The following is an 18,672-nucleotide window of genomic DNA, read 5'->3' as shown; positions in this document are numbered from 1 at the left end:
CACACTAACATGGTGAGATGCTCATGTCACACAATTCTGTTATTCTCTGGTGGTCCCCTTCCTTCTACCAACTATATTCAGACTCATTTAAAAAAATGCTTTATCTGTTTCTTGATAGTGTGTGTGTATATGTGTGTACACATGTACGTGTGTGTGTGTGTGTGTGTTTGTAGCTTGAGTGTTTGTCTGTGCACCAGGTGCATGCAGGTACTCAGAGAGGTCAGAAAAAGGTGTCTTATCCCCTGACAATGGAATGATGGACTTAATGGAAGATGGTTGTGAGACGCCAGCTGTGGTTGCTAAGACCCAAATACCAATCCTCTGGAGGAGCACAAACTGTTCTTATATGCTGAGCCATCTCTCCAGCCCTTTTATCATATTTTAATTGTGACTCATAACCCCCAGATTCAAATGTAAGTAGGAAAGTCTTTTTTTTTTTTTTTCTGACACTAAACAAGAACCACAATATTCTAACTTTGAGTAATTTCTTGACTTTAGGGCTTTGGTGACTGTTAAGTTACACAGATCTCTGGGAATGAGTACATTTTATATTATACATTCACATTTTGGTATAAATTCAGGAGAAAAGAAGCAGCACATGTATGATTATAATCACCCTGGTGTCCCAGCTGTTCTATCAATGACCGTTTTCCTACTTTTCCAATTTAATAAACTTCCTGATCTTCTGCAGAGCACAACTGTTCCTAGAATATTCATATTTCTACCTTACCTAGCAACAGGTGTCATAATATTGACAGCATGAATGCCAGAATATAAGCACTGCAGTGTTTATAAAAGAATTTGCATTGCTCTTTGAGTTTTATTTGAGTTTTATTCTATTTCTGACTAGACAGTAGACATAATAGGTATAGTGCCATCAGCCATTTGGTATCCCAGCATAAGGCTGATAGATAGCATCTTGATTTCAAGCAAAATCAAAGGGCTCTGACTTTAGAGAGATATTCAGAGCTTTTTTATTATTCTTGTTTGTTTGTTTTTGATTTTGAGATAGGGTTTCTCTGTGTATATAGCTCTGGCTGTCTGGAACTTGCTCTGTAGACCAGGCTGGCCTTGAACTCACAGAAATTAGCCTAGTTCTGCCTCCCAAATGTTGCAATTAAAGGTGTATGCTACCACCACCTGACATACTTAGCAAGTTCTGATCTTAACACTCACACAGTAGTGCATGCACACAAGTGTGTATATGCATGTGTGTGTGCATGTGCACTTACATACACATCTATATGATTTACACAAGGAACAAATGTTAGAAAGAAATACAGCTATATATATATATATATATATATATATATATATATATATCTTAATAAGGTTTTAGAAGTCCTTCTGGTAGTTAGCTGTTATTAGAAAACATTAATTATTACTAGTTTTTGTTATTAACTCTGGTAGTTTGAATGAAAATGACTGTTGTAGGCATATGTTTGAATGATTGGTTCCCTGTTAGTGGAACTGTTTGAGAAGGATTGAAAGGATTAGGTGTGGCCTTGTTGGAGTAAGTGTAGTTTTATTGGAGGAAGCCCATGGCTAGACATGCCCCTCAGACCCCTTCAGATCAGGATGTAAAGTTCATAGCTACTGCTCTAACACCATGTCTGTCTGCTTCCTGGTCTGATGCTCATGGATTAACCCTATGAATCTGAAAGCAAGCCAGCAGCTAAATGTTCTCTTTTCTAAAAATTGCATTGGCAGAGTGTATCTTCATAGCAACAGAACAGAAACTAAGACAATAATGTCATGTTTTCATTACATGTGATTTATTTATTTACTCATTATTTACTTATTTATTTTGGATTTGTGTATGTAAAGTCAAGAGTATGCCTCAAACCACATGTGGAAGTCACATGATAATTTGCTGGAGTCAATTGTCTCCATCCACTATGTGGTCTCAAGGATTGAACTCAGGGCATCAGCCTTGGCAACAGACACCTTTATATACTGAACCATCTCACTGGCCCTGTCTTTAGTTTTTGAGTTAATTTTCTCTAGTCATCACGTAACTGACCTAAAAGGTCATTTTAAAATGCTCTTTTGAGTTGTTATAAAAACTATTTACCTAAGTAATATCACATGACATTCTCATTAATCAAAGATTAGAAGACAAACTTTTGAGGAAGAAAAAAGAAAAGAAACCCGTGTGTGTGTGTGTGTGTGTGTTACTGTGTGTGTGTGTGTGTGTTACTATATCAGATAGATACTGTATCATTGTTGCACATACAGAGATCTTAGAGGGAAATTCTGAGGTTTGTATCTTTAGAAAAAGTATTGAATTACAGCAGAAGAATTACTTGCATAAGAACTGATGGGGGAGGTGTTGGGAATGTAGATTCCCAGACCTTTTGCTAGTAGAATATCTAGCAGGGGGTATGGGAATATGAAGGATAATTCTTCCTCCCAAGAAGTGTTTCCAGCACATTTAAGATCCAGAACATCCTTTCTGCTGGTCTGTCTAAACAGATGAAGTTCAAAGCTGACTCGAATTAATCTCTGCATGACTGTATGTGAATATCATGAGGGTTTCTTCTTTAACTTTGCCTCTCCTGTCATAAATCTGATATCATGGGAAGGAGGGGATCACAGATAGCTTGCATTCTGAAGGGGACTTCTGTTAGTGACCGATGACACAGTCCTCTCACACACTAGAAGATGACGAAAGAACATAAATGTCCAGCTTAGAGACTTGAAGATCCTGTTATGAACCGTTTCAGGAGAGTGATTGCGATATAAAGGAAGAGCCACACATTGCACATTAAAGAAAGGACCGGCTAACTTAATCGAGGTCGCCCATCTCATTCCGTGAAGGTGCTCCTGGGCTCTGGTGATGAATGTGTTCATTTTGTGTGACTTGCTTTGGGTAAATAACCCAGTGCCCTATCAGCTCTGCAGCCCTCAGGTGGTGTGTGTGCTGGGAGGGCTAGGGGAGGGGCTGCCTGGAGCGGGTGCCCCTGGCACTTCCTAGGAGACTCAACAGCCTTTTCTTAGCAGCTGTCACTAGAAGACTTCTGGGTTTTCCTCTGGAAGAGAGCCTCCCATCTAAACCCGCTGTCCCTTCCATCCCTCATTGGCTGCTCTCTGCAAACTGCTCCGTTAAGCTTTTCCATTGTGCTTTGCAGCCTGCATAAGACCTTCACCTCCTTTGTAGTGGGGAGACTTACTTCAGGCTATCTGAACCTCCGGCTGCGATGGAGCTGTATGGGAAGGTAACCAGAAAAGAGTGCCTGGGGAAGTCTCAGTCAGAAATCTGGCCTTTGTGGATGTGTGTGTGTGTGTGTGTGTGTGTGTGTGTGTGTGTTCGCGCTTGCTTGCGTGCTAATCTTTTCAATTCAGTCTTCCTGATGAGCCGCTTTTCTTATATGTGTGCCATCCATCGTTTTCCCGCGTGATTGTTGAATAAGACTGTAAAACTACTCCACTCTAGGTACCTAAACTTTCTGGGTTCAGGATAGAGGTAAGGTAAAGCACGTTTGCATTGGAAATTAGAACAAAGTGTTGCGTTTTCTAGCCAGAGAGATACAGTCTGGCTTCCAAAAGTGATACCGTGAAAAAGAAAGTCCTTGTTTGGGATGAACTGGTGTTATTATCGCTAGTGCGCTTTGAAGAAATGGTTAGGCAGGCTGAGAGCGATTAACAACCGGTGTAACTGGAAAGAAGGGAGGTTTCCACCGCCCAGTGCAGCTGGAGCGGCTAGCCCGAGGGAAACCTGCTGGGTCTCTGGGAGTTGTAGTTCACAGTTTTCCCATTTGAGCAGTTGCCGTTTCAGGTTAGACTACAACTCCCAGAAGCACACGGGGTTCGTGGCCAGAACGCTTGTGCAGAGCCAGGAGCGGACAGCTCCGGTGCTGATGTTGGAGCGGGCTACAGAGCCCCACGCGTGCGGAGTGCTGCGGGGAGCGCGCAGGCTGTGCACGCTTGACCAGGCTCCCGGAACAGCGCTGTCTTAGCAAGAGAGAAAGGACATTTGCCTACAATGAGACACGAGGCGCCCATGCAGGTGGGTCTACAAAGAAAGAATGGTCTCGGAGAAATTGAGAGGGTTTCTCCAGTCGCTCCGGGGACTTGATGAAAGATACATAGGGTTGTTCATTTTCTTTCTGGGCTCCCTAAGGAGGCTGAGTGTGGAAAATGAAAACCCGAGCTAACAAAGTGAGGGCAGCCCATCTCTTGTTGGCTTTGATAGTCTTGGCTTCCTGGGTGAGTGGTAGCGGTGTGAACTGGAGAAATTTCTCATGAATTTAGTGAGAATTCTCCATCTAGACCGGGTAGAGCAAATTCAGCTTGGTTAAAGACGTTAAGAAAGAAAAGTCAGTGTCAGAATCCCCCAAAGTCGTATAAAAGAAAAAAGAAAGAAACAAAGAAAAGGGAAAAGAAAAAGAAAAAGAAAAAGGCTAGGGTCCTAGTATCCGAGGTAAAGAGCAAACACATTTACAGTTAGCTCAAAGCTATGCCATCCTTGATCTATCTCGACTTAACTGGCTGGATCAGTTTCAAGAACCCTCTCTTTCCCAGCATTCCTGTGTGAGGTGGACATTCACTGTACCACCAGATTCCCCATTTTAATCACATCCTTCGGGTTTACTTACTCCAGAAATGAAAACTACCCTTGTTGGAGCTAGTCACCCAAGTTATGCTTTTAAGTAGAGTTTTGTTTCTCCTATCTGGTTAAGACTAAACATAAGTCTATGTTTATTAACCAAGCTAAATGGGCACACTGCATAACAGAAAGGCGTTTTATGAATGGGATAAGAAGATAAGAAAGCACTCCATTTGGAATGTGTTGCTTCCCTTCAGAATCCATCTCTGTTGGCAAACTCAGCAACATAAATATTTGACTATTCAGTCTCAAACATTTCCCGTGGTTTCCTCATGAATCAAGGACTTTCTACATCTGCTTTCATTTACTTTTAATTTATTTTATGAGTTATATGTATATTAAAGAATCCTAAATGGATGGTTAAATGAAAACACTATAGAATTTAATTGTTTTCTGAAGTATTATATAATGGAAGACCTCAAATTACATTAAGTTATTGAAAAATTGATTTGTACCAGGGCATAGTGGGTCCTTTGTGTGAGGTCGGATATTTCTGTTTGTGAGTTAGCTTTTTATAATAGACCTTGTGCAAAATGAGTGTGGACAGACAATAAAGACTGTTGCAATCAAGATCTATTAGCTTATGATAATTTCCCTTTCTGGAAGTGTTGCTAAGAGCCAGCTTGCTGAATTAATAATATTTGATGATAAGTATATATTAGCAGTTACTTTAAAAACTGGGTTGCCATATTTCACTGTACATATTTATATCAAAATATGTTATGACCCTTAAATTTATGGTTTTCCAATAATTTAAAAATTAAAAATAACAATGTACATTAGAATTTAAAGTTGATGCTCTGAAATCTTTCTGTCAAATGACAAATAAAATAGCTATTGTATATTGATATTATTTTTCTGTGTTGCTTAGACTGTTTAGAAAGGTAATTAAATGTAACAGAACTGTATGGAGTTAGTGCTTTAGGACATATCTTAAATCATTGTGGGTATGTCTACTAGATGTATACTAGGTTTTGTATGAGGTATATTTCAATGAAAACTCTAATGGCAAATTAATGTTAAAATTAGGTAATATGGAATTAATTTTCTGAGAGATACAGGGACTTTCCTATATATGATATATTTTAATTCACTGAATTATATCTTTGGAATTTAATATATAACCTCCCCAAAACTATTGTGATTATGTCAGACTTGTGAAAGTGTACCTAATCCAAGAACACACATTCATTTTAATAGATTATTGTTATAGTGACTTCTATCATTTTCATATTTTTAAAATTATATAATAATTCAGAGGATAAATGTAATTTAGGTTTCCTTAAGCAGCAACTACTCTTTTAGGATCCATTTTTTAAACTAGAAACATATTGCATGTAATGTTGAAACACTAAGATGCAAGATGAGAAATACTGGATATTCCTTTTTTCCTTTCAAAGAATAAGCTGTAACATCATTCTAAACATATTCCCCAAACATTTCTTAGAATGAATCACAAGGAAAGCTTCATTTTACATTTCCCTTATTTCAGAGTTTTTCTCCCTTTTTGGAGTGTTTAGTTCAGTTGTTGATATGAAACAAAGTGAGCTTTTAGTTTATTGGCTAGCTTCCTAAATTTTTTTCTGAAATAAACTTATTTGAAAAAATACACAATGTCCATTATAAATCATTCAACATTCCTATCTAGATGTCTTTTTGCTCAGCTCACTATATTTATCTCTGATACTTGGATGCTTTCTACAGAACATTTTCCTCCAACCTGATAAAAAATAAGGCAATACTTGTTTCTTGAAGTGACTACTACAGTGATGTGTAACAATAGCTTGGTTCTTGCATTTTCCTTCTAATTAGATAATCAAGGATAGTACTTGGTAGATATGAGTTGAAAACATTAATATGGGAGGTGGTCATTCCAGTCTTCTCCTTCAACATATCAAGACTTCCTGGGAGCCAAGTGACACAGAGAACAGTGAGCCTCATGCCTGAGGGCAAGACTTTGAGAACAACTTTAATACAGGTGCCAAAACACAAATAACCCAAGTTTATTCAGTGCTTGCCTGTGCCAATCATTGTGCTTTATATCCAGAGGCCACTTGTATGTATGTATAAAACCCTCAAATGAATTGTGTATGAGGGCCAATATATAAATAAATTGTAAAATTCTACAATTCACCATTACCAACTTGAAAGGAAGACTAATAGAGCTTATGAAGGTTAAATAACTTCCCTAATATGAAAGAGTTCAAATTATTTCAAATCTTTCTAAAAATCTCTTATCATTCCTCCTATTATTTTTGATTTCTCTTGAAGGGATAATTGTGTGGTGTAAAGAATGAGGACACTATGGATAAATGCTACTCACATTTGGTTGGGAAGAAATAAAATTATATTGACTCTATTTTATGTTTATAAAATAAGCTTGTGTAAACTAAACTAAATATTTGAGAAGGGCCATTGGGTTATAAGTGTTTTACTGTCTATCTTTGTAATTTCTTTAGTCTTGTATGGGACTAAAGTGGAATCCATTTGTCTTTCACATTTAGCATTTAGCTTAGTTCTAGTTTTATCTGATAAAAGCAGAGCCTTCATATTAATAAAGAAACTTATATGCTGAAGCAATGGGACAGACTGGAAAGAACTGGTTAAAGATAGCAGAGGTGAGAAAAAAATGTAGACCAAAGATGATAGATAATTTGGGTCTAAGTATTATTGTTGCATTGTCTATAGAAAGGTTGTGATATTCCTGCACCTTATTATTCATGAATGTCTCATTATTTTCATCCTCTACAACTATCCATTTTCTTTGTGCAATGGACACTTAGTCCTTATCTTTTATAGGCACCTAGATTTGTGGCTGACGTTGGGCAGACAGTCATCCCTATTTCTTTTTGCTTGTGGCTTAGGTATCATACCTTACAAAAATAGGAATCAAAGAGATTTAACTTATACAGCAAATAACCTTTGGTGCCACAAGGAAGGGTTTCCATCTTTACTCTTTTAAAGTTCAATAACTTTTGGATTTATTGTAAAGTCACTTCTCAGGTGAGAAATGAGAACTGCAGTAATCTACTGGTAAAGAAAGAAGTGTTTAGAAGGGAGTTGATTGGATGTTTATTTAGCAAAATAGTAGTAGACTCATTCCTAGAGCTCCCCAAGAGCATGTTCTTAGCCAATACTAGTCAATACTTGACTAGTACAATACTAGTCATGTGTTCCCTGCAATGGACTAAGCCTTAAAGCCAATAATAAAAAGCAATTGGTTACATCTATAACATTCCACCATTATTGCATTCACCGGTGTTTCTTTCCAGGCCAGTTTTGTGGTTTGTTGGATTCACAGGTTTATGAGATTGATAATGACTTTCTTCTCCAGTAGCCTGAATAGCATCTTCCAATGAAAGCTATCAAAGAGGGGAAAGGTGCCAATCAGGATTATCTTGGTTCATCTAAGTTCTTATAAAATCGTGGTGTCTTCAGCAACTATTGTCTTACCATCAAGTTCTTCTGGATATGGAAGAGCAATGCCAATAGTCTGCATTGTTTTGGGAGTCCCTGGGACTGGCCACATGACCAGATACTCACATATCTTGGGAATGACCAAAATCTCACTATGTAACCCAGAGATGCTTTGAACTTGAGAGCCTTCCAATACAGGGATTGTAAACCATAGTCTTGGCTTTGCTTGTCAGTCTTTCTGGATAGTTTCCAGTGATGTTGATGTTTGCTCAGAACAGCCCACTGCCTTTAGCCTGTTCTTTTAGTTTGCATTTTACTGATTTTGGCTTAAAAATAAACTCATGTTTCTTACATGTACATTAGTAGAGATTTAGCTTTTTAGGGTAGAATTAATATCACTGAGTTTGATTATTTCTTTTCTGCTGATAAACATAAGCATTTAAAATGATAAAAATCCCTCTATGGATTTCTATGAGCTGACTCATAGATTTCTGAATACATTGTTTAGTTGTATATCTTTTCAAACTCTGCTCACTTCCTTATTGTGTTTTCATGACAGGTTTGTATATCCAGATCTTGTATTGCTATTGAGAATTCATTGAATTTTACTTATATATCAATGAAAAGAATATTTTTTAAGGAATGCAATCTTGTGAAAAATTAAGCCTATCTTTAGATCATAATGAGATATAATGTAAACATTCTCTCTGTCTTTATGTGGGCCATACTTGTATTGTGTCTAAATGCTAATTTGGTCATCTGTGGCATCATGAAGATCTTAAATGCCCTTACTAAGTTTGAATATACTTATCATATCAATTTCTGAGAAGTAGATTTTCCAATATTCAAACACAGTAATGTTTCTCTCCTTTTTGGTTTTGGTTTCAGTTTTCATGTATTCTGAACCTTTGTTACTAAATACACAAACATTTGTAATTGTTGTATCTTCCTGAAGAATTCCTCTATTTACTTCTATCATATAACTGTCTTTATTTCTGTTAATACTCCTTATGACTGTATATTATCAATACAGTTTTGTTGCTTTAATGGTATTTTTATATTTATTTATTTATTTATTTGGTTTTTTGAGACAGGTTTTTTTCTGTGTAGCCCTGGCTGTCCTAGTACTCACTTTGTAGACCAGGCTGGCCTCAAACTCAGAAATCTGCCTGCCTCTGTCTCCCAAGTGCTGGGATTAAAGGCATGCGCCACCACCTCCTGGCTGGTATTTTTATTTTATGCATGAAAATTTTGTTTTCGCTGTGTTCAACTTTTATGTCTTTATGCTTACAATATGAATCTTATCAATTCATAGTTGGTCTTCACATTTGTATCTAGACTGAACATTTATTATCTCTGCCTCTTATTATCATTTTGATTCATTTTACATATTGTGATGATTGATGTTGTTGGATTTGAACCAATAATTTTGCTATTTGTTGTTTATGTACTCTTTTTTTTTAATTTCTCAGCTACTTCTTTACTATCTTCATCTTACTCAAATATTTTTAGGTATTTCAATTTCTTTGTATGTTTTAATGCATTCCTTTGCATTTTAGTCTTTATTCAAAGAAATATATAATACACAACTAGACAACCTGCCTAGCCCTCATGTTACAATATTTCATATACTGTATAGTGAATTTGCTATGATACAATTTCATGTTGATTTCACTTGCACTTATTATAATTTTAGCTTTAAACATAATATGTAGTTTTCATTAATAACACACACACACACACACACACACACACACATTCACACACCACACATTCCTGCTACCTTTTTACCATGACTAATAACTTCCTACTGATTTGAGGTTCTATATAGTATCTTTTATCATTTTCTTTTGTCTTACCTGTAGTATAGCCCTCTGTCAGAACATTCTCTCTTGGGCTTTGTTTCTTTCTTTCTTTTTTGTAAATCTTGCCTTGAATTTAGAATGGGAGTTTTTAATGCCTCTAAGACTTTGTGTTGATGTTTTTGCTTCCAGTGCTGAATTTCAGAATGCAATTTCTTTATCGACTGGCTTATGTAGCAGAATCATCTTCTCTTTATATCATTTTTGTTTTTTAAATATAGTTCTATTTATCTTTGCTGTACATATTTTTCCTTCGTAAATTTTCAAGTTAGAGGTAGTGTTCCCACATGAACACTTATATATTCCAACCAATTAGAAACTATTTAGTCATTATATAATCAACTATATCCCCAATACCATTGTTCTATATCTGTCCCTTTAAGGCTTCAGTTACATGGAAGTTAGAGTTCCGATACTGACCCAGCAACTACAGGCATTCTGCTTATTTTTATTTTTACTTTTTCTTTGTTATACTGTATGATTTCTAGTGATTCACCTTCAAGTTTAGTGACTCTTCTGTGATGTATAGCGTTTTGATAATTCAAATCTAGGGGTTATCCATTTCAGTCATTGTACTGTTTCATTTAGGCTCACAATTGGTTCCATTTAGACTAAAAGCATGTTATGTTACAAACTAAAGATAAATGAGCATTCTTTAGCTGAGAGATTAGAGTATTAGAAGAGTTTAATGGGGTTCATTTGTATCATTGTTCAAAATAAAAACAACAACAAGAAGAAATGTGGTGATCTCAGCTCCTTATAGAAAAAAAGATACAGAAATTAAACCATAGCCCTACCGCTTTGAGTATACTTCATGAATTTTGAGTGTGAATATTAATGCTTGCATTTTAATATTACTGTTTAATAATTTCTCTATTTATTCATGTTTCTCTGGTGCTGTTCTTGTTATGCCTTAAAAGGTCCTTATAAAAATTTGAGCAAAGTATATAATTTGTAAACAGAATCAAAATATAGTTTCCTTTGCTAGCTTATATATTCTTTAATAGCTTCATTTCTGTAGACAAAGAATGCTTTATGCAATGTTGATATATCTCATAACCATTTGAAGTGTCATGTCAATTTTTAAAAAGTCATGAAACACACACACACACACACACACACACATACACAGTGAATAATGAAATTATAGAGGTGAATGACCATGTGTCCTGGCCTCTAGTAAATGCTAGCAAAGTCTAAGTCAGATAGAGTATAGTACTATGATCTTAAAAAAAAAAAAAGTAATTTGTATGTTCTTGGCCTCATGAGAAAAGTCTGGAACAATGACATTTAGCTCCCAAATTCTTAGCTTTTCTTATCTCAAAACAAAATCATAATGTAACCTAAAGAGGGACTGGGAGCCTCTTATCTGTCTTCTACTATTAGGTTAAATGTAGTCCATTAAAGATTCTTGTGAGGCTTGTCATCTACCTGGTGGCCTTGAGGCATATCTGATCTTATTAACCCAAGAATCTTGACATCTTATACAGACAGATGATTTCTGTCCCAGTGGCCATAGCCTGATGAGCCAGCCTTAATGAGATTAATGAAAGAATATGTTAAGTACCAGTTGGCAAATAATAATTCTCATATCACCCTAATATATAATACTAGAATTAGAATATTGATATTCCTTGATAGTTTGATTCAGTGCACATCTGTGTGAGAGGTACAACTGATAAAAAAGATGGCAGAGGCATGGGCAGGTAGGTGAACATGCAGGTATAAATGTGCACAGGGGCGGGATATAGACTCATTGTTTATAGATGCAGACTAGCATCTTTTGGATGAGAAGCAGAAATGTCTTCTTCAGTCTGGAACACAATCTGGAAATACAAGTGCATTAACTATTGATTCCTTCAGGGTGGTCCAATAGTTCTTTGTCTTGGAAATGCATGAGCAGCTAGGTCTTGACCACATGAATGTCCAACACAGGTGCTGCCTTGATGAATGGAATATGGAGGGGGGATGTCCAGAACCAGGAGGAATAGACACTCTCCCAGGGTGCACCTCACTGTTTTAAAGTATTGAAAATGTGTAATACCTTAAAGATACATAAAGACTAAAGCTTGTTGGGAAATATATGAGAAATAAACTTCAGGCTTATTTCCTCCAGCAAAAAGGTTTTCCTTATATTGCATAGTGCTGATTATATCTGTCCTGTTCTGCTTCTTATGGTCTAAAGAAGACACATTCTTCTTATAAGAAATATGTGTTATTTTGCCATCTCAAGTTGGACACTATGTGTCAGCTTTTAGGGCTTTCTAAAAGTGAGGCAAGGTACTATAGTGTTATTTTTTAAAGGCTCCTGCTGAAAAAGTTTTGGCTACCTTCTGCGGAGCTCAGCGGAGCACTTGCATGTGCTTTGAGGTCATCATAACTGATTCTTACAGGGTCGCCTCCTCCTATTCTAATAGTGCTTGCAGTGACTTAAAACACCAGTGCACAGAAGGTTCTGACTATTACAGAGCAAAGATAATTGAAGGAAAAGCCATTTCCCAGAATCAGCATGTCTAGATAGGCTTGGCACTGTAGGGTTCTGAGCACTCTCTGACACAGTCAATGTTAAAAGAGTGGAATGTCACTGTCACCAGAAGGGGTAACTAGTCAAGACAGGAGCTGGTACAGACCTTTAGAATCATATTTCTGTGGTCCTAGGGAGCTCAGATTAAATGTCAATTTACCCAGTCTCCTTTTGTGCAGATGCCAGAGAATGTGACCACATGAGCCTGGTCTGGCCTCTGTATGAAGGCTTCTGCAAATGGGTTGCACATCGGACTGATCAAAAGAACCATGCTGGAGGTCTTAGAGATGAAAGGTTCTTGGACAAACCCTGAATATCTTAATTCTGCATAAGTTAGGGTCCATTTCCACACATCTGTTGATCTTAAATCTAGCATAGCCTATAAAGGTTTAAATTTATATCTCAGAATAAAAATATATCAAACAAGATAAACTTGTATTTGAGAACACTGCATCAGATACTGCTGCCAAGGAATAAGAAAACTTATATGAATTCCATCTATATATACAAGAAACTTTTCTTGTTTCCTTTACATTTTGCTGCTGAAAAACATTTTTCATTTTTAAGAATTGACATCTGTGTATAGAAAATGTAAATCTCAAGGTTACTTGAGGAATCTCTCTTTTATAAACTCTATATTCTTCTATCAAAGTTGCATATGAGGAAGATAGTTCCCGGGCTCTTGTGAATAATTTGGAATCACAACATTTCTTTTACTCTATGCCAGCCACAATTGTAGTGACTAGTCATATACCAAGCTTGGTGGTGTTAACACCAAAACAATACAAAAAATCAACCAACCAACCAACCAACCAACCAACCAAACAAACAAACAAATCCAAACCTCTGGCATGCCACAAAACCCTTGGGTTATAGGTAACCAGATTGGTTGGTCATTGAGGCCATACCACAACACAATATTGTCAAAATACATATTACATAGAAAGTATATTTCAAGTTTTGAGTTTTGACCTATTCCTGGCCTAGCGATATCAGTATAAGGTATGATGCCCTTATGACACTGGTCAACAGAATTCCTGCTCCTTTTTTTTTTTTTTAGATATTTTCTTTATTTACATGTAAATTTCTCCATTCCCAGTTTCCCCTCCAAAAAACAAACAAACAAACAAAAACAACAAAAACAAACCCCTGCTGCCTCCCCCTTCTCCTGCTCCCTTTAAGCCACATAGACCTGAAGATAGGCAGCTGATTGCAATCTACTGTGCTTTCTGGGTAGGTTTGGCATACTACATGTGTTTTTGACCCCAACTATAGTTTAAACTTATGGTGCATTTGTCAGTACACACCCTACTGTAAGTTGTAGGGCACATCCTCATGTGTATATTGTACCTTGCATGCAAGATTTATGCCTTTCTTTTAAAAAAAATGATTCAATGTTCTTTTTCAGGAGAAGTTCACTTACTTCTTTATCATTTAAGTTTCAGATTTGATGAGGATAAAATGAACTAGCTGAGCAGGTAATGTTGCTAACCCTTGAACGACACATTTGGTCTAGGCAGTGGGGCTCAGCACTCAGGCTGAGAAGTTGAGATATCCAATAAAATGTGGTTGCTTTCACTTGGCCTTCCTTTCCACATCTTAATTTCATCTTCAAAATTGGAATGAGAATTTATTCTATTTCAGGGAAGAAACTTGGATGTCATTTTTGTCTTTATACAACAAACACATTGACTAGTCTTATTAGTTAGGGTTCTCTAGAGAAACAAATGATAGAATGAGTGAATGAATGAATGAATGAATATTCACACACATATATGTACACACACATACATACATATACATTATATTTATTAGAGTGGCAAATAGGCTGTAATCCATCTAGTCCAACAATGGCTACCTACCAATGGAAAATCCAAGAATTCAGTAGTTGTTCAGTCTACAAGGCTGGATGTCTCAGATGGTCTTTAGTATACACTGGAATCCCAAAGAAATAGTCTCTAATGCCAGTGATGGAATGGACTTGTCATCAAGGTCAAGAGAAAGAAGATAAAGAACAAATGTTTCCTTCTTCTTTGACTTTTATATAGGCTCCCATGAGAAGGTGTGGCCCAAACTAAAGGTTTCTCTTCTGTCCTCCAGTAATAGGGATGTAAGGTGGGTCTTCCTACTTCAAATGACACAGTTAATTAAAAATCCCTCATAGGAGTGCCCAGCATCTTGGTTTTTTTTGGTTAAATCCAGGAATTAGTCAAGTTGGCATACAAGTTATCATAAGAATAGTGAAAATCAAAATCTCTTTGTCCCATGAATGAATTTCAGCAGTGTCATCTGCTGTCTGTGGGACAAGATAGACAGTTGAACACAGAGAATCGCACCTTCACAGAATAAAAACTGTCACACAAAGCATGTAAGTTGTAGGTTGGGTAAGGATCAAAACTACATCTAATAAACTGCAGAATGATCAGTAACAACACATCTGAGAGCCAAATGCCAAAGGGTTCCCATCTTAACCATCTACAGTTATAAAACCTTCACTTCAGAGTAAAATTCAGAGGACATCCTCATGGTTCTAGCATAGGAGGGTAAACACCTTGAACTCATGAGACTGCCTATAAAATGAGGTTGCTAATGATGAAACCTTCTGGGCATGGTAAAGGGATTTGGTGTGAACATGTGTGAAGTTCATGGTACAGGGCCATCCTTTTGAGTGGTGCTGTTATCAACTGTGTTTTCTGTACATGAGCTATAGGCTATCAATATCTATTCAAGAAGTTAAGCATAAGTAGAGAAAAGCAAGGGCTTAAAGACAACTGTAAAAGAAGAGCATGGGGATCCCTTAACATGAGGGGAGATTTGTGTCCTGGATTTTTGTAAGTTGGCAAAGTATCATAGACATTCTCCCAAGAGTCCTGTGGGAAATATATTCTCTGCTTAAGTAAAAAGACCCATATACTATTACCAAACCCAGACACTATTGTGGATGCCAGCAAGTGCTAGCTGACAGGAACCTGATATAGCTGTCTTCTCAGAGGCTTTGCCAGTGCCTGACTAATATAGAAGTGGAGGCTCACAGCCATCCATTGGACTGAGTACAGGGTCCCCAATGAAGAAGCTAGAAAAGGACCCAAGGAGCTGAAGGGTTTGCAGTCCCTTAGGATGAACAACAATATGAACTAACTAGTACCCTCAGTGCTCCCAGGGACTAAACCACCAACCAAAGAGAACACATGGTGGGACTCATGGCTCCAGCTGCATATGTAGCGGAGGATGACCTAGTTGGTTATCAATGGGAGGAGAGGCGCTTGGCTCTGTCAAGGTTCTATGCCCTAACCCTAACCCTAACCCTAACCCTAACCCTAACACTCACCCCCACAGTGACAAAAAGGCCACCCCTCCAACAAGGCCACACCTACTCCAACAAGACCATGCCTCCTTCAGCGCTGCTTCCTGGGCCAAGCATACTCAAACCACCACATGCAGGAAGAAGAAAAACACTTAGAATGAATGAGTGCTCATTTGTTTCTTAAGGTACCTCCAATTTCTTCAGGTGCGAAAGAAATTGACTCTTGATTCATAAGGCATCATCTAAAAACTCCAAAGCAGAGGCTACCAGGAGGTGTGTTTCAACTCAAAGCAAGAAACAACATCACAGTATGTGGAGTTGTTTTGCAGTACAGCAGACTGTAGCAGTGGACCTACTGCATGCAGTGTGTGTGTCTAGGGCACTGATTAGAGATCTAAAGAGAGCACAGAAGGGTCTCAAGCCATTGGTGGTGCCATGCCTTGTGGTGAAGGTCCTTTGTATCTCAATGATATTTCTTGTTTTTAAACCTTAAAATCAGTACTGTTTGAGGCAGTAGTAATTTATGTTTTATGAAAACTGACTTGCTGTCTAATAGGTAACTTCCTGGCCTATCCATGTTTTCAAGTTTCTGTTCTATTCGCCCATAAAATTTCTAGAACATCTACACAGCTTAGTATTTAGAAATGTCAGTAAATTCACATAGCGACTGTGGCTAGGCCTCAGTGACATTCAAACACAGCTGCAGACTGAGCAAATGAATTTTTGTTCTTAGCAAGATTAAAATGTCTCATTCTCATATTTTGAGCCCAGATTTATTTCATTAGTCTGAATTTTTACAAAACATACATGTGACATTTGTGATTTTGTATGCTTTACTGAATGATATAAAGCAGACAGCAGAGAGAGAGAGAGAGAGAGAGAGAGAGAGAGAGAGAGAGAGAGAGAGAGAGAGAGAGAGAGAGAGAGAGAGAGAAAGAGAGAGAAAAACTTTAAAGTAAATGAATTTGGAAATTTTTTCTAATTCATCCTTCCCTTGGGAAGCTGAGGCAGGAAGACTGATCCCTTGAAGCCAGGTGTTTGATACCAGTCTGGATAATATACTATCTTAAAAAAAAATAAAGGTAAACTAAAGAAATGAAGAAGAAAGAGGAGGAGGAAGAAGGAAGGAAGGAAGGAAGGATGGAAGGAAGGAAGGGAAGAAATGAGATAATACAGTTTCCAAATCCCTGCCATCAGGAGAATTGCTCTGAATCCGCAAAGCCCCCCAGGGCCACTGTGCTCATATTGAATACCTTCGCATCCTGTGGTTCACTTCCAACACACAGCACTTTGTTAGCCCTTGAACTTATAGCTGGTGCTTCCCAGATAGATCTTATGTTCCTGCTAAATCCTCACAATTACATTTAAAACTCTCTGTACTCATGATGCCTATATTGCTTCAGTTTTAGAATCGATAAACCTTTATTAACAGTGATAGCTTGCACCATTCTTTCTTTTAAGGCACTCTGAGAATTGCACTACCTTGTTGGCCTGCCTCCTTACTGCTATACGCTGAAGAATGTGGTAGGCTCACAGGCCAAGCCATCCTGTGAAATTTAAACTCTCTTTTCTCACTGTGGCTTAGCTGAATATTCTGAATCCTTATCCAGAATTTAAGCTGGGTGTCCATTCCTGTCCATGACAAGACATCAAAGGGCCTTGTTAGTGAAAGCCACTTGCAGACCTGCTGGAATAGCATCTCATGGAAGGTCAGTAATTGGTGAATGGGCTTTATTTGTAGGAATGGCAGTGCCCAAACCAAAAATCAAATAACAACAACAAAAAAACCACAATCCAATTACTTTCCTATTAGGATGCTGTAAGTCACTCATTGTTTTTAAAAAAATAATCTTCCCATTAAAATGATAAGTTGTGAACCAACTTTATCTTTGACTGCCAATGCTAGGCTAGGCATGTATGTTGCACAGCTACCAGGGAAGGGGTTGCTGCCTGTTTATGGACCCTGGCTAACACTAACAAACACTCTGTACAAGTTTTCAACTTTTCCTGGATGTGCCTGCCATTGTGATTACATGGATATACAAGAAATGCTTGCATTTGTATTAGTCTAAAGAATGTGAAGTTCAATCAGAATTTTCATCACCTTTAACTTTTGTGATACAGACAGAAATTCCATTCGGGTTACTTTTATACAAATAATTACACTCTCCTGTAGACAAGAAGTATGTGGAGAAGGGTCGTACATTCTCTCAGCATCGCATTCCCTGCTTTCTGCTGTAACTCCCTCCTCAACTCTGCCTCTCCTGGCTTCAGGCAATGAACGTCATCCTTGATGACTTAGATGAGCCCAAGTGCTATCTATTGTTTTGACAATCTACCCCTACTGAAGTTTCTTTTGTACCTTCTCCTAGGATTATTCCATTTTTTGTTGCTGCCACGAAATACCCAGTACTGGATTCTTTTATAAAGAAACAGGGCATATTGAGCACATATCTTAGAGTTTCAAGTACATGATGTTAGCCTCTATAGGTCACTTAGGGATGGTCTTCTAGCTCTATCACAGAATATGGGATGGCATCACGATGTGAATACATGTAAGAGTCAGGGATGACTGGATGAGATAGGAAGCCGGAGAGATCCGAGGCCAGGTTTGTTTTTGTTGTAACTCTGTGCTGCTGTGGAAATTAAGCAAGGTTCCTTGAGTGTTTGCATTGTTCTCTTCTGAGAGTAGTGCTCACAGTGATCTGGTTCTGTCTTTAAAGTTCTTACCGCCTAAGATAAGGAACCAAACTTCCATCTCAGGAACACCAAACCATACTGAACTCAGTGTTACTCAAGAGGAGATGTAATGAATATTATCCTGGTTTTGTGGGAAAACAGACTGCCTTGCCTAGCGCGTTTTCACTGAACTTGCAGCAATAACTATCCACTACATAGCTGCTGGGTTTGTGTGGGTGATTTTTTTCTTTTTTCTTTTTTTTTTTTTTTTTTTTTT

At 37.6% G+C, this 18,672-nt stretch overlaps 1 protein-coding gene across 2 annotated transcripts in view; it reads left to right on the top strand.

Annotated features, from left to right (window-relative positions):
• The first annotated feature begins 2,973 nt into the window (after positions 1–2,973).
• Positions 2,974–18,672, top strand: part of Rab3c (RAB3C, member RAS oncogene family) — a 215,010-nt gene continuing 199,311 nt past the window's right edge. The window contains exon 1 of one of the 2 annotated variants that reach the window (XM_031359815.1): positions 2,974–3,218. In XM_031359815.1, the coding sequence (XP_031215675.1) occupies positions 3,201–3,218 (18 nt within the window). In that variant the 5' untranslated portion in view covers positions 2,974–3,200. Of the gene's footprint in view, positions 3,219–3,790; positions 4,010–18,672 lie in introns of those variants that run through there. The other variant, XM_031359814.1, reaches the window with a different exon arrangement.

The sequence above is a fragment of the Mastomys coucha genome, unplaced genomic scaffold (genome assembly GCF_008632895.1).
Source record: "Mastomys coucha isolate ucsf_1 unplaced genomic scaffold, UCSF_Mcou_1 pScaffold8, whole genome shotgun sequence".
NCBI classification, from domain to species: domain Eukaryota; kingdom Metazoa; phylum Chordata; class Mammalia; order Rodentia; family Muridae; genus Mastomys; species Mastomys coucha.
The sequence above is the reverse complement of the archived record's forward strand: the minus strand, read 5'-3'. Positions and strand labels throughout refer to the sequence as shown.